Source organism: Myotis daubentonii, chromosome 9, assembly GCF_963259705.1.
Source record: "Myotis daubentonii chromosome 9, mMyoDau2.1, whole genome shotgun sequence".
Lineage (NCBI taxonomy): Eukaryota > Metazoa > Chordata > Mammalia > Chiroptera > Vespertilionidae > Myotis > Myotis daubentonii.
Window position 1 is genome coordinate 82130147 of NC_081848.1, and position 15012 is coordinate 82145158.

The 15012-nt window shown below is 62.2% G+C and overlaps 2 protein-coding genes across 6 annotated transcripts in view; one reads left to right on the forward strand and one right to left on the reverse strand.

Annotated features, from left to right (window-relative positions):
- MACROD1 (mono-ADP ribosylhydrolase 1) overlaps positions 1 to 5561 on the forward strand; it is a 128998-nt gene extending 123437 nt beyond the window's left edge. For 2 of the 4 annotated variants that reach the window (XM_059710290.1, XM_059710289.1), the window contains 5 exons: positions 3824 to 3940; positions 4370 to 4491; positions 4627 to 4657; positions 4753 to 4826; positions 4923 to 5097. In XM_059710290.1, coding sequence (XP_059566273.1) covers positions 3824 to 3940; positions 4370 to 4491; positions 4627 to 4657; positions 4753 to 4826; positions 4923 to 5087 — 509 coding nt within the window. In that variant the 3' untranslated portion in view covers positions 5088 to 5097. The other 2 variants (XM_059710292.1, XM_059710291.1) reach the window with 2 other exon arrangements.
- A 109-nt stretch (positions 5562 to 5670) lies between these two features.
- OTUB1 (OTU deubiquitinase, ubiquitin aldehyde binding 1) lies at positions 5671 to 15012 on the reverse strand. 2 transcript variants are annotated; one of them, XM_059710293.1, is made up of 7 exons: positions 14857 to 15012; positions 13236 to 13297; positions 12889 to 12987; positions 7419 to 7537; positions 7170 to 7254; positions 6871 to 7065; positions 5671 to 6717 (listed from the first exon to the last, which is right to left on the reverse strand). In XM_059710293.1, exons 1-7 carry the CDS (start codon positions 14912 to 14914, stop codon positions 6520 to 6522), a joined length of 816 nt encoding a protein of 271 aa, XP_059566276.1. In that variant the 5' UTR covers positions 14915 to 15012; the 3' UTR covers positions 5671 to 6519. The 2 variants fall into 2 exon arrangements, with proteins under 2 accessions (XP_059566276.1, XP_059566278.1); XM_059710295.1 differs by having other exon boundaries at positions 12889 to 13043; positions 14857 to 14910.

The following is a 15012-nucleotide window of genomic DNA, read 5'->3' on the forward strand; positions in this document are numbered from 1 at the left end:
CCCAGCCCCTCAGGCCTCAAGCTCACTCCAGGGCTTTCTCAGGGAAATCCAAGCCCCAGCCACTCATCCTGTCCCTCCGGTGAAGGCGGCCTCAGAGCCTGAACGGCACAGTAGTCTCCTGTTTACAGAGTCTGTGACTGGGCCTCAGTGTCCCCATCTGTAAAATGGGATGACAGTGTGATAAAGTGCAGGGCACTTTGGTGCAGGGCTCTCACTGAACACTCAGGCCAACCCTGGAGAGAGGTGCTGTCACTGACCTTGCGCAGATGAGGAAACTGAGGCACGGAGATGAAGTGATGCAGCAAGGGTGGAGGAGCTGGGGGAGGGACTTGGGTCTCACTGGGCTGGGTCAGCCCTGCCCTCACAGCCCCAGCTCAGTTCAGAGACTCTGAGACATCCCCCCCATAGGTGCCCCCCAGACCCGGCCTCTCCCTTCCTGCCCTGGGGCTGACAGGAGACGGGGCAGAGCAGGCCAGGCTGAGGGCTGCACAGGCAAGGCCACACCCCACATGGCCATGGCGGAGAGCGGGGCTTTGCCTCCAGGAGCTTCGGTCCCTGCTCCTGCTAGACCGTCTTCGGGCTTCGCACTCTGAGCAGCTGGCCTCTGACGGGAGACCTTGGACAAGTTGCTAAAGGACTCTGGCCTTCAGTCCCCCACCCCCAGGCCACCACTCAGTGTATCTCAGTCCTCCCACAACTCTCTGAGGCCAGTTCTGAGGCTCAGAGAGGTTAAGTAACTTGCCCAAAGCCACCAGCAAGCTTGTGGGCAGGATTTCTGGGAAGAGAAACCCCAGAATGGATATGCAGTGGCCAGACCCACCAGACAGTGGAGGGTGACTGGGGGAGGGGAGGGGATGGAGGGGTAGGCCCAGGGCCGGTCAGGGTCTCCTGCCCTCTGGTGGGGCACAGCTGCCCGTCTTCCCCAGGCCAAGGCCTCCTCGAGTTCCTGTAAATAATTAATTAGCCCCTGCTTGCTTGTTTGTTTAGCATGAGGAATGCTCCCCCACTGAGATGCATTTATTACTGAATAAATTTAAATATCTAATCTTTCCTTCATGAATATTACAGCACCCTAAATAGCGGCCAACAGATCCTAAGCACCTTGGCAAATGGCCCCACAGGAGCCTGCCTGCCTGGCTACAAGGATGCCAGGCTGCAGCTCTGCCCTCTGCCCGCGCCCTTCCTGCTCCCAGCCCGGCCCAGCCCTGCCAGAGCCGGGCCTGTGACGATGTGACGATGAAGGGGCTGGCTGAGCTGAAGGCTGAGTGGGGTGTGGAGGCCATGCCGTTGGCAGGAGGGCTGGTGGGCTCCCAAGCGGAGCGCTGGGCTTGTCTGGGGGGAGTGCCTGGGACTAGGCGGAGGGGCAGGGCTGGAGCAGAGAGGGCAGACGGATCCCAGACAGCTGCAGGGTGTCCACTCTGAGGGGCCCAGGGAGGGGACTAAGGGGCCAACTGGTATGAACTGGGGACATCCCCTCCCACCAGCAGCCCCAGGGCAGAGCCCAGAGCTGCCAGGTCAGGCAGGAAGTGGGGGTGGGGGGTGGGGGGGAACTCTCTTGGATGGAGCCCCAGGAAGCCGCCTCCTGCAGTCTCCAGCGCTCAAGGGGCCAAAGAGCCGCATGTGGCTCGCAAGCCACGGTTTGCCGACCACGGGCTTAGCCTCACAGAAGCCCAGGCCAGGCCTGGGGTCCCAGCCTCTGCTAAGCAGCAGGGTCCCCTCCGGCACTGAGAGGAGAGAGAACACTGGAGTGTGTGTGTGGGGGGGGGGAGGGGGGCTGGTGTGTGCTCTGCCCAGGGTGGTGCCCAGGGCCCCCTCATCTCTGCTTGGAGGGAACTGCTCCCCTGGCCGCCTGCAGAGCAGTCACAGGGTCTGACCCCGTTCTGCTGGGGAGGCTCCAGCCCCAGCCTCTGCCAGCTCCAGCTCCTCCTCCTCCTCCCACCTCATGCCCCCGGGGTCAGTCCCAAAGGCCTGGCTGCAGGCCTGTCCACTCCTACAGGAAACATTAAATCCCTGAAACACGGATCTCAGTGAGTTCCACTTCCGCAGGCCACCCCCTCCCCCAGCAGCAGGCCAAGGTCACCTGCAGGGCGGACAGCTGGGTGCCAAGTGGCTGACACCACTAGGCAGGCCTGGGATGTCCCCGGGGAGCTGGCTCAGACGCACCCCTGTGCTCACCCCTGTGCCCCGCATACCCTGAGCACACGGTGCTGGACACCTGTTCCCCAACACTCTCGGGCGTGCACACCGCGCTCATGCCCAGCTTGTCACCCTGTCCTAAGAAATACCAGCCAACACACATCCTCTCCACTCGTGCCAGGCTCTGGCTTACCCACGCTACACGAACTAACTCACCGTACCCTCCAATAGCCCTGCCAGGTGGCTATCTACCAGTATCTCATTTGACAGATGGGGCACCCGGGGTCCAGAGAGGCAGTACCCTGCGTCACACATCTGTGACTGCGGGATCTGTGACTGCGGGGCTGGGATCTGAACCCAGCTCCCAGCTCCTGCTGTTGGACACCGCACTGGGTGGTCACCGCACACCTCCACCCAGAGCAGGCACTGCCCGGGGACCCTCACACTCCAGGCTGCACGCGCCCTCCCATGGGCTGCAGCGGCCCTATCCCTGCACAGTTCCAAAGCTCCCCCTCCCCAGGGTTCCCCCAACAACTTGACCCCATCCATCCCCACCTATGGGTGCTCTGGAAAATCTGCTATCAGCTCAGAGTAAAGCTGCAAAATTAAGTTTACTTGGACCACCCCTCCCCCCGCCGAGAGGCACAGAGGGGGTGTCCAGCTGGTGTTCCTGAACCTGTGCCAGGATTCAGGGTGGGGCTGTGATGGAGGAGGAAGGGCCTCAGTATGTGCATCTCTGAAACGGAGAGATGGCGGTCCTGCCTGCCGCCCGGCGTTGTGAGCACCCAGCTGCTGGTGCCCACAGAGCTCCTGGCCCCTCCTGCGTCTCCGGGGAGCGGCGGGTCCTGTTCTCCGGGCCAGGGTGCCAACTCCACCCCGAGGGTCACTGTCCCAACTTCCCAGATGGAGCAGTGGACGCTCAGGGGAAAGGACTTGCCAACCTGCCCACTGGCACAGGAAGTGGGGGGGGGGGGGCCTGGACTGGGCCCTGGCCTGCCTGACACCGAGCCTCTCCTCCCCCACGGGCCCTCTCAGGCCCTGGCACCAGGGAGGGGGGCTGACGGAGCGCCGCCTCTGCGCCTCCGCCTCCGCCGGAGTTGTTTACCTGAGCCCAGGCCGGCCCCCAGAGCCGCCTTCGCTCTCCTTCTGGGTTTATCGAGCTCGGCCCGGCCCCAATTAAGGCGGATGCGCTAACGAGGCGGCTCGTTATCGAGCAGGTGCGCGCCCCCAGGGGCTGGGAGCCCAGGCTCACGGCCGACTTATCTGCCACTTGTAACTAGTGGCCTCAGTTTCCTCATCTGTAAAGTGGACCCTAGAGCTTGCGCGGCCCAGGAGCCTCGCCCCGGGAGGCCGACCCTGGGGTCGGAGAACTTACCCTGGCCCGGCGCCGGCGGCCCGACCCTCCGCTCAGAGCCGCCCACGTCCGGGCCGGGCCCTCGCCGCTGCCGGGAAAGGCAGAGCGGGCCTGGCGCGCCCCCTGCCGGCCGTGCCGCGCCGCTTCCTGCCGGGCCCGCGCGGACCCTCTGCCTCGGTTTCTCCCGGGGGGGGGGACCGTGGGGGGAAGGCGCGGGGCCCGCTGAGCCCCAGCACAGCCGAGGGGACCGTTCAGTCGGCGCCTCGGCCTTCTCCTCTGTGCAATGGGCGCGGGCGGGACGCGAGGCGCCAGGCTCACCGCCCGCCCCCACAGTGGACGGCTGCATCCACCGGGCCGCCGGGCCCCTGCTCACCGAGGAGTGCCGGACCCTGCAGAACTGCGAGACCGGCCAGGCCAAGATCACCGGCGGCTACCGGCTGCCCGCCAAGTGTGAGTCCCGCCCCCGCCCCATGCGGCGCGCACCCAGCCTTTGCCATTGGGGCGGCCCCCCAGGGCTGCTGGGGGCCTCCTCGGGGGCCCTCCGCCCCAAGTGCCGGGACCTGGCCCTGCCGCACACCCTAGGGGCGCGGGGAGGCCGGGGTGGGACAGGACCTGAAAGCCCGCGGGCGGGGGGGGGGGTCGGGGAGCGCTCAGGGCGGGACCTTCGCGCGCCCAGCCTCTAGCCGGGACACGCGCTAGGGAGCGGGCCTGCGGCGCCTATCGGGGTACACTCGGGCTCCAGAGCACCCCTGTATGCCACATCCTGGAACCTGGAGGGGGGAAGAGGGCCCATTTCCTGTCCCCTCGAGCCCAGACTGGCGGGGGGCGGGGCCGAGGGCACAGGGAGACCCTGGCGGGCCTGGCCCGGTCGCCCCGCAGATGTCATCCACACGGTGGGGCCCATCGCCCACGGAGAGCCCAGCGCCAGCCAGGCCGCCGAGCTCCGCAGCTGCTACCTGAGCAGCCTCGACCTGCTGCTGGAGCACCGGCTCCGCTCGGCGGTGAGGGCGCCGGGGGCGGGGAGGGGAGGGGCGGGCTCTAGGGGAGGGGCGGGGCGGGGGCGGCCTGAGAAGCCGGGCGCCAGGAGGGGCGTGACGGAGTGACGCTATCCCTTCCCTTCCCTCCCGCCCCCCCAGGCGTTCCCCTGCATCTCCACCGGCGTGTTTGGTGAGTGGGGTCGGGGTAGGCAGTGGGAGCTGAACGGGTGGCAGAGCGGCAAGGGGGCAGGGCAGAACCAGGACTCGCTTTCTCGGGGTCCCCAGGCTACCCCAACGAGGCGGCAGCGGAGGTAGTGCTGGCTGCGCTGCGTGAGTGGCTGGAGCAGCACAAGGACAAGGTGAGGCCGGGCCCAGCTGAGGGGACCTGAAGGGTGGGGTGATGGGGTGCATCCCGGTCCCACCAACCAGCCCCACCTGTCATTGCCAATGGCCAGGGTGCAGAGCACCTGCCCACAAGTCTCTGGCCACACCAGCCCTTCCTGCATCCCCTCTCCTTCCCCTCACACACCATGAACCCCTTCTGTGAAGGGCGTCCCAAAGGGGCAGGGGGGACAGGGACAAGGCCTGGGAGCCAGGGAGAGTGGCTCCTGCGAGGCTGAGCAGGCCCTGGTGCAGGTGGACCGGCTCATCATCTGTGTGTTTCTGGAGAAGGACGAGAGCATCTACCTGCAGCGGCTGCCGCACTACTTCCCCCTGGGTAGGTACCTATGGCAGGGCCCACCCCCACCCCACCCTGCCCCACCCCCCGGCCGGTTCTCAGTGTCCTCTGCCTTCCAGCCTGACGGCACCACCGCACACCCTGACCAGGACTGGTAAGCAGGGCCTGGCCTGCTGTGCTGCCACTAACCTGCCACTAACACGCCCGCTCACCCCCAGGGAGGCAGCCTGGGAAGCCCCCCGCCCCCCCATCCCCCTCCAACCTCTGTGCTCTGCCCGCAGACTCGCCGGGGCCTGCTGGACCTCGCTCCCAGCTCTAAGAGGCAGCTGAAGCCGGCAACTGGGCCTGGTCACCCCATCTTTTCCCTCAGCCCCCCGCCCCTCAGGAGCCTCCTAATAAAGACCGCCCTGTTGCAGCTCCGCTGTCTGCGCCCTGACTTGGGGAGGGAGGTAACCCACAGGTGTCGGCAGGTGCTTTGGCTCAGAGGGGCTGGTGAGAGTTCAGGGGCCAGGCGATGGCAGATGTGGGCAGTACTTCACATTTATTGAGGGCCTGCCCCCCAAGGAGTTCACAGCCTGGGGATTAAGCCCCACATGTGCTGGGGTGGGGGAGGAAAGGAAGTCAAGGCAAAAAGGCAAGCAATGCAGACACCGTGGCTGAAGCAAAGGGGGTGCAAAGCAGGCACAGGCAGCGGGCCTGGGGTGGGCAGGGGGGTGGCAGCCTGGCAAGTCCTGCCTGGGGACCTGACCAAGCAGAGGCTTGAAGGCTGCCCCGCCCCTACCAGGGTGGGGTCACCTGGGGGTGCACTAGAGGTACCCTAGCTCCTCCGCCTACCGAGCCAGGTCCCACCATCGTGTCGGCCCTCTCCACCCCGTGCTCTGACATGCAGACCCCTGATGGAAAGCAGGCAGCTGGGGTCTGGGGCCCTGGCCAAGACGGCAGGACAGAGGTGGACCTATGAGGGGGCAGCGTGAAGCCTTGATGGTCATAGGCCCCTGGTAAGTCCCCAAGGAACTTCTCGGGCCAGCTAAGGAGGGGAGGGAGGCATGAAGGAAGCAGAATCCCAATAAACAGGAGGGGGCCCCAAGAGGCCTAGCCCCTCAAAACTGCTGGGGAGGCAGACAGGTGAAAGGCCGAGAGGAACCCACCTGGGGGAGGGGTCAGCCAGACACAGAGCATCCAGGCGGGCAGCAGCAGAGCAGGGACACGCACACAGGGCTCACCACCAGCATCCCCTTTAATAAAACGTGGAAGGTTGTATGACAGGGAAGGGGGAGTGAAATATGACCATTTACAACCACACAAAAACCTCTGTACATGTCTAGTGCCTGGCAGAGGGGAGGGCAGCAGGGCAGCGGCGGGCAGAGCCAGCCCTATTTGTAGAGGATGTCGTAGTGTCCAGGCCGGTAGAGAAGGTAGACCTTGGGCTCGGAGCCCTCGGGGAAGATGTGCGGGTTGGTGGTGCCGCCCTCGCCGCGGTCCATGTACTCCACCTGGATGGAGACGTTGAGGGCCTGGGCCAGCGCGATGATGTGGATGTGATCGCTCTCCTTGCACATGGGCTCCACCTCCTGCAGCATGGGTGCAGGTCAGGGCCCGGGTCTCAGCACCCCTCCCCATGCCCCCTCTGACCCCAGGGCACTCCCCCAGGCCCTGGTGCTCCCCACCCTGAGAGGAAAGAAAAGGGAGGACCCTGAATCTGAGAAGTGAGGCGGGGGTGGCACCTGCTGGCAGAACTCCTTGACAGTCCGCCCACCCTCAATGAAGTGCTCGAAGAACTTGCTCTCCCGCTGCAGGTAGCCAGAGGTGAGCAGCCGCAGGTAGACCACCAGGTAGTCCGAGGTGCTCTGGTCGTTGAAGGAAGCCAGCAGGTCGGCTACTGAGGTCTGCTTCTCCACCTGCTCGATCAGGTCCATGAACTGCCACCGGAAGAGAGAGAGACAAGATGAGGGAGGAGATGGGTCAACCCGGCCACGGCCAGGCCACCTCCACTCTGGCCGACAGGCAGTACGGACGGGCTCACCGTGTTGTGGAAATCCTCAATTGTGAACTCGGTGAAGCCCTGGGACACCAGGTCTTCTTTGCTCTTAGCAGACACAGCCTTGAACCTGGCGGCAGGAGGGGAAGGGAGGGGGCATGGGCTCCTCAGCCAACAGAGGAGGGGCGCAGCCTGTTGTCTGGCCTCGGGTGGAACTGTACCTCCTAGTCATCGAGGAGGAGGAGGGGGCCCCACACCCACCTCCTTCAGTGCCAGGGCGCCCAGCCTCCTCACCTCTGCAACTCCTTGCTGTCATCCAGCAGCGCCTCCAGGTGGGAGAAGCCGAAGGCTCGGTAGAAGCAGTTCCCGTCGGGCCTGGTCTTGCGGATGTACGAGTACTTTTTGTGGAGGTCCTGCAGAAAGGCAGCCCCACCCACCCGTGCCCATCAACGTCGGCCAGAACCAGGGCAGGCAGGAACCACCCAACAAGGGCCACACCACAGCAGTGGCACCTGAGCTCCAAGCAGCCACCTGCCAGCCTTGGCCGCTGACTCTGGTGGCGGGAGTCACGTGGTGACCCACTGCCCAGAGCCCCCAAAGCCTCGGGAGCCACGACGCATGTCCACACTGGTTGCATGAGTCACCAAAGCAGTCACTAGCCGCTGGCCACACAGGCTCTACCTCCAGTGCCCAAGAGTGCCTGGGCCTGCAGGGCTGTCTGTCCATAACAAGGAGCGAGTGGCTCCGTCCCGGGCCGGTGCAGCTGTCCCAGGAATCAGGCTTTCAAACCAGGAGACCAGGCAAACTGGTTCGGGTCGGGGTGCACATCCCCCGGCCGGGGTGGGAGACAGCTCCCCTCGGCTCCTTCTCAACTCTACCCGGCGGCTCACAGGTACCACCTGCGTGTGCCGTCTTCCCGTTTCCTACCCAAACGCCATGGACTTTCTTCTGTCACTCAAACCTGCCCCCACAAGTGGGCAATAGTGCTGCCTGGCAAACAGGCCTCACTCCCTGGCGTGGACACCCTCCCCTGCTCCCTAATGGTTACTTCATACCTTCTCCACTCTCCTTAAACGGAGCCCCCCAAGACACCTCCACACTTTCCTTCCCACCCTCCCCTTGTCCTCAGACCTCACTGCCACTCCTCATCCCTCTAACCCAGCCGTGGGCAAACTACGGCCCGCGGGCCGGATCCGGCCGTTCGGCTGTTCTATCCGGCCCGCGGAGCCGAAAGAGCGGAGGGTTCTCTTGCTCTCCCCTCCGCTCCTTCACCAGCAGCAGCGTTAACATGGCAACGTCGGGAAACATGGCCGCAGCTCCTCCTTCTGAGTCCAGTTTAAGAACTCATTGTGGCCCTCGAGTCAAAAAGTTTGCCCACCCCTGCTCTAACCTGTGATGGTCAGGGTCACCACCAAACCACAACACCCTTCAAGACATGGCGTGTCACCTGCCAGACGGTCACAACACATGTCCATCCACAGTGACTATCGCGCATGGCACAACCCTGCTCAGGCCTGGGACAGCTTCCGCTTGTCAACTCTCTTGATGTCATCAACCTTGGGATTTAAATAGCCTTAATGTAACTCTTCCTGCCCCATCTCAGGCCTGAACTCTAATTTCAGCTCACATACCCCACTGCCTCATCTGAACTGCCTGGCAAGGCAGGTCCTCACCTCCCCGCGAGCCTGCCCCTCTCAGCCTTCCCCTCAATCAACTGCACTCCCTTTCAGCTAAAAGCCTCACGGTCACTGCCGACATCTCCCTCACGCCACACCCAACCCAGCGCAGACCCTTCTCACTACCTGACCTCTCCCGCCTCCTGCTGAGCTGATCGCGAAGCTTCCATCTCAGGTCTCCTGGCCTCCACCGGCACTCAGCCTACTCTCACCCCAGCCACCTGAGCAACCCAGAAACCTGCTGATACCCTCATCTTCCTCTAAGTCCTTTCTCTGGTTGCAGCCCCATTTCCCACCGCCAGCTGCTCCCCGCTTGCCTCCACGTGCTCCTCAAACCACCCATGTACTCCTGCCCTGGCGGCCACAACCTACTCCTGTGCCCGTCAGTTCAATCACTCCACCACCACCGCTCAGCTACCCCGGCTTAGATCTGTCTTCCCGCTAAGCCCACGAGGGCAGGAGCCTGACAGTGGTAGTCATTACTACCTTCCGGGCCCAAACAGTGCCCGGCCCACAGTCTGTGCTCATAATGTTCAGACAACAGCTCACAATGCGTATGAAGAGCCCAAATCACTGCAGCCCAGGGAGCCCCCAGAACCTGCTGAGCACTTTCCCCAGCAGACGGCACACGGAGGCAGTCCCTGTGAGCCGGCGGATAGAGCTGAGGAGGAGCCGAGGGGAGCTGTTTCCCACCCCGGAGGGTAGCACCCATTATCCTACTAACCCTCAGAGGAGCCCATTTCACAGAACAACCCAGCTCTGTTTAGGCTCTGCCATCTCTGCTTTCGGCACCTCCCTAGAAGCAAAGTTGGGCTTGGGCACAGCACAGAGTGGGGGTGTCAGTTCTCCTGCACACACAGCATGCCGACACTCGAACATTCGCTGAATGACTTGATGGGAAAGAACCCAAGACACCCCCCTGTCGATTTTACCAGGGTGGCCTAAGGGTGACAGGGAAATCCTGAAATAAGGCCCCACTTTACTAACCAACCCGTGAGGAAGAGGAGACCTACGGCTGGTTAAGCCCTGGCCCCGGCTGCGCACAGAGCTCAGCGCTGACCACCGGCACCCCCAGCACCACGCTTGCCCTGAGGCGGGGACCTCCGCCCGGGGTGCTCGGGTGCCCGGGTCACACAGCTGGAAGCGGTGAAGATGACTCCAGCCCAGGTCTGTCAGGCCCTAGGACAGTACCTTCACCTCACAGACCTTGGGTCAATCGCAAACACCCTCAGCAAGGGTCAGAGTAGACCACAGGCCACACAGCTGGATCTGGCTTGTATGTATTGTTTGATCCACAAAAATTTTATTTTTTAAATCCTCACCCGAGGGTATTTTTCCATTGACTTTTTAGAGAAAAAGAGAAATTTGAAGAGAAACATATCAATTGGTTGCCTCCTGCACAGGGCCCGGGCCAGAGAGGAGCCTGCAACCTAGGTACATGCCTTTGACTGGAATTGAACCTGGGACATTTCGGTCCGTGATGTTCTAGCCACTGAGCCAAACCAGCTAGGGCAGTGATGGCGAACCTATGACACGCGTGTCAGAGGTGACACGCGAACTCATTTTTTTGGTTGATTTTTCTTTGTTAAATGACATTTAAATATCCTATCTAATAAAAGAGAAACATGGTAATTGGCGTACGACCACTACCCTTCCCACTGGCTAATCAGCACGATATGCAAATTAACTGTCAACCAAGGTGGCAGCCGGCAGCCAGGCAGCTTGAAACTAACATGAGGCTTGCTTACTTCAGTGACGGAGGAAACCAACGTTCCCCTTCCCCGCCTGCCTTGCCGGCCTCTGAGCCTGCAGTCTGAAACATTGTAGCAAATATAGAAGATAAACAAAACCCCAGAACCCAGCTTTCAGGGGATCTCAGAACTGGAGTTGATACAGTGTCTCGATTATAGAACCCAGCAGAGGCCTCAGAGCTGGAGCCAGAGCTAAAGTGGGCCCAGGATAAAAAAAAAAAAAAAAGGAGCAGTTGGGAGCTTCAGTCACCCGCGAGCCTGGAAACAGCCCTCAGCCCCTCACCCAGACTGGCCAGGCACCCCAGTGGGGACCCCCACCCTGAAGGGTGTGTGGCCAGCTGCAAACAGCCATCATCCCCTCACGCAGGCTGGCCAGGCACCCCAGTGGGGACCCCCACCCTGATCCAGGACACCCTTCAGGGCAAACCAGCCAGCCCCACCCATGCACCAGGCCTCTATCCTATATAGTAAAAGGGTAATATGCCTCCCAGCACCGGGATCAGCAGAGCCTGGACTGTGAGAGCCCTGGACTGTGAGAGGGATGTCCACCTGCTGGCTTAGGCCCAATCCCTGGGCCTAAGCCGGCAGGCAGACATTCCCCAAGGGGTCCCGGACTGTGAAAAGGTGCAGGCCAGACTGAGGGACCCTCCACCCCAGTGCACAAATCTTGTGCACCAGGCCTCTAGTATAAAATAAATATAAAAAAATATACATCTTTGTTTTACTATGATTGCAAATAACAAAAAGTTTCTATATGTGACACGGCACCAGAGTTAAGTTAGGGTTTTTCAAAATGCTGACACAACGAGGTCAAAAGGTTCGCCATCACTGAGCTAGGGCAATCCACACATAACATTTTAACCCTTTGCAATCATATTAAATTTGGACATGGGTGTTGTACTGGTCGGAATTAATTTCCATTGAAAGAGCAGTGATACATAACATGCAAGATTATGAAGGATAAACAAGATTTATTGATTCTTTTTTGGAACTACGTCACTACTAGTAGAATCACTACAAATGTTATCACTTTCTACGTCAGAGTCAGTATTCAAGGTGCCAAAATAAAACTCTTCATCGTTACTTTCAGATTCACAGTACACTTCTTTCAGTAACTTTCTTTTTGCCATTTTGGAGGATTATTTTGAAATATCTTAACAAGCGAGAATGCCTAATTACAGTTAAACGTAATTTATAAAGCTTTATTTGAAATTCTGCAAAGTATCTCCGAAGCTTGTTGATTTCTTCACTCTCAAAAGGCGACTGACTCGCCACGGTGATTTGCATGGCGAGTGTGGAACGACCGCGTTTGTTTATATTGAGTTTCGATATCTCCGATTTGTTGGGGCAATGTTTTGGTTCGTGACAAGGTCGCTTAGACACTTAAGAGCTTTCAGAGAAATTAAGAATTGATACATGAATGAATAGAGTTAAGATTCATACGGTTCCTTGCTGTGGTGGCTGAGAGCAGACATACGACCGGAACCGTAAAAAAGCTTTGGTGGCTGAGAGTAGACAAATGACCGCAAAGGGTTAAATGTGAACTACCTGCTGTCAGGAACCTGGAGATTTCACATCAAAATAATTTCCGGCTTCTCTTGGGAAAACAGATCTGGCAACAACGGAGTGACAGCCACGGTCACTCCCGCTGGCCAGGTGCTTCCACTCCCTGACCGTCTGACTCAGAGCTGCGCTGCCCATATTCACCGCTTGACCGACCACCTTCAATCACCTGGGTTACCAGCGTGGCTCTGACATGGAGAGCCCCACAGACCCCTCCTCCCTGATAGAAGGTTCTAAGCATCTCTGCTCTTTAGGGGGAGGTGGGAGGAGTAGCACTTACTAAACCCCCAGGCTGTGTCAATGGTCACTGTTTACACAGACCCACTGCCACATCTCAACCTCCCAGCTCACAGAGTGAGTGGTTAAGGGACTCACCTGTTTGTAAACGAAGCAGCAGAACCTGGCACAAAGGTCTGTAGCCTCCACCCCGTCCATTCGGCCCCACTGTGAGCACTGAGACCTCAATGCCCCACAAGCCTCTCTCACCCTCACACTGCCCTCAACACCTGGGCCCACACTGACTTCAGCCCAACTCACAGACAGGAAGCCAGAGGTCAGAGGCGGGAAAGGGCCTGCCAAGGATACAGCTGCTGTGTGGCAAAGTCACGATTTAAATCCAGGTCCTTTGATTCCAGCAGCCAGAGCTCCCCCAACACTGTACCCTCTAAGAGGCCAGGCCCAGCAAGGAGTGTGTCTGACGTAGGCCAGCTCCTGCTCCTGCTCCTGCTCCCGCTCCCACCCCCACGCCTCCTGCCCGCACAGCTGGGCTCCCACCTTGATCTTCTGTTGGTAGATGTTGTCGTCCTCAGCATACTCCTTGTACAGGACCGAGAGCTCCAGCCGCTCGGAGACCAGGGGGTTCTGCACAGCAATCTGCAGAGGGCGGGGAACCATCACACTCTGGCAGGCGGCAGCCAGAGCACCTACACCTAAAGGAAGGCGCCGGGCCGGTCACCCAGCGGCGGTGACAGACCCCCCTCCACACCCCGCCCGAGGGCACCCAGGATCTAGCGCAGCTTGGAGAGGAAAGGGCTTCCAAAGCAGAGAAAGGCAACAGGCCTCAGACCCAGCCGATGCATCCCCATAACAGGGCCGCTGGCCACAGCCCCTCAGCCCCTCACCTCTTGTTGAATTCGGTCCTGCTGAGCCATGATGGCTTCATCATAGGCAAGACAGTTAACACCTGGAAGAAGGAAGCAGCCACGGATTACAGGGGCCTGGCCAGCTCCACCCCAGGCCCTGGACCAAGGACAAGAGCAGCCAGGAGGGCGGCTTGGCATCTTACACCCTGTCCCACCCAAGGTGTCCCCCGGCCAAGCCCTTCCCCTCCGAGGCCCTCGTTTTCTCATATTTGACATGCAGGGCAGCGGTGACCACCCCAACGTGTGTCCCCAGCCCCAACACCCAGCAGCGGGGAGCGCTCGGGGCCGGGCGGGCGGGGTCCCCTGGGAAAGAGGCGGCGGCGGCAGAGGCCTGGGCTGGACGGGAGCTTCCCGTGCGCCCGCACTTGCTCGGCCCCGCCCTTCCTCCTCCCGTGCATCCTTTTTTACTTAGTTTTATTGATAAGGTCACAGATGTCTCCCATCCCCCAGCCCCTGCCCACCCACCAGTCCTGTGTATTCCAGTGGCGCCCACTTTACAGGTAAAACAAACGCCCAAGGTCACCGCTAGCGAAGACGGGGAGCCCAGCTGCCGACCCCCAGGTGAGCGCTGCACAGTCCCGCTCCGGGCGCCTCGCTGCAGAGCTCCCTCCCCCACGACGTCGCGGGGCTGGTGCCCGCGGGGCTCTCCGAGTCCGGTCCTGGCTCCTCCTCAACTCCCGTGGCCCCGAACCAGACCTCCGGGCCGGGGCTCCGGGGCTGTCCCCCGAACCAGACCTCCGGGCCGGGGCTCCGGGGCTGTCCCCCGAACCAGACCTCCGGGCCGGGGCTCCCGGGCTGTCCCTCGGTGCGCCGCTAAGACGGGGGCCGGGGGGGGGGGCGGGGGGCGCTAACTGTGGAGGCCGGGGCCGGGGCCTGAGTGTCCGGGTCCGCAGCCGGGCCTCGGCCCGTCCCCTCGCTGCCCGCAATGGCGCTGCCCCTCCCACCCCAGGGACCGACTAGTTTCCAGGGCCGAGCTCGTGAGTGAAAACGGAGAGAGGGGCACCATTTTGAAAGGCCCGACTCCTCCGAGGGCTAAGGGAACAATGGCCGGCCAGGACAGGGCCGCGAGGCCGGAAGGGGGGGCGCTTCGGGGAGGGCGGCGGCCGCCCCGGGCCCACGCCCGCCGCCGCGCACGCCCCCCGCGCCCGCAGCGGCCCCGCGGCCGCCCGGCCTTTGTGCCCCGCGGCCGGTGTAACGCGACGCCGCCCGGGCGCCGGCCGATCGGAGAGGGCGGGCGAGCGGCGGGCCCGACCTAGGCCGCGGCCTCACGGCCAGGACCCGGCGGCGGGCAGGGGCCCGGGAGCGAGGGGCCGGCGGGGGCCGGCGGGGGAGGAGGCGGGACGGCCCAGGCCCCGCCCCGGGTGCGCGCAAAGGGAAGGGCCCCCGCCCGGCCGGGGGTCGCAGCGGCGGCTCTGTCTATTGTGAGGGGGAGGGGAGGGGAGGGGAGGGGAAGGGAGGGGAGGGGAGGCGGCGGCGGAGAAAGGGGCCGTTCGCGCGCCTCGTCCTCGCCGCCGGCCGCCCCGCCCCCCGCCGCCTCGGGAGCCGGCCGCCCCGCATCGCCCCGCTGGCCCCGGCCGGCCGGTCCTCCCGGAGTCCGTACCTTCGGCGTCGCTGCCCAGCGGCTCCTGCTTCTGCTGCTGAGGTTCCTCCGCCGCCATCTTTAAACAGCGCCGCACTGCCGACCGCTTCCGGGTTACCAGTTGTCCTCCGCCCGGAAGAGAGCCCCTCCTCGTGACCCCTCCCTGGCAACGCCTCT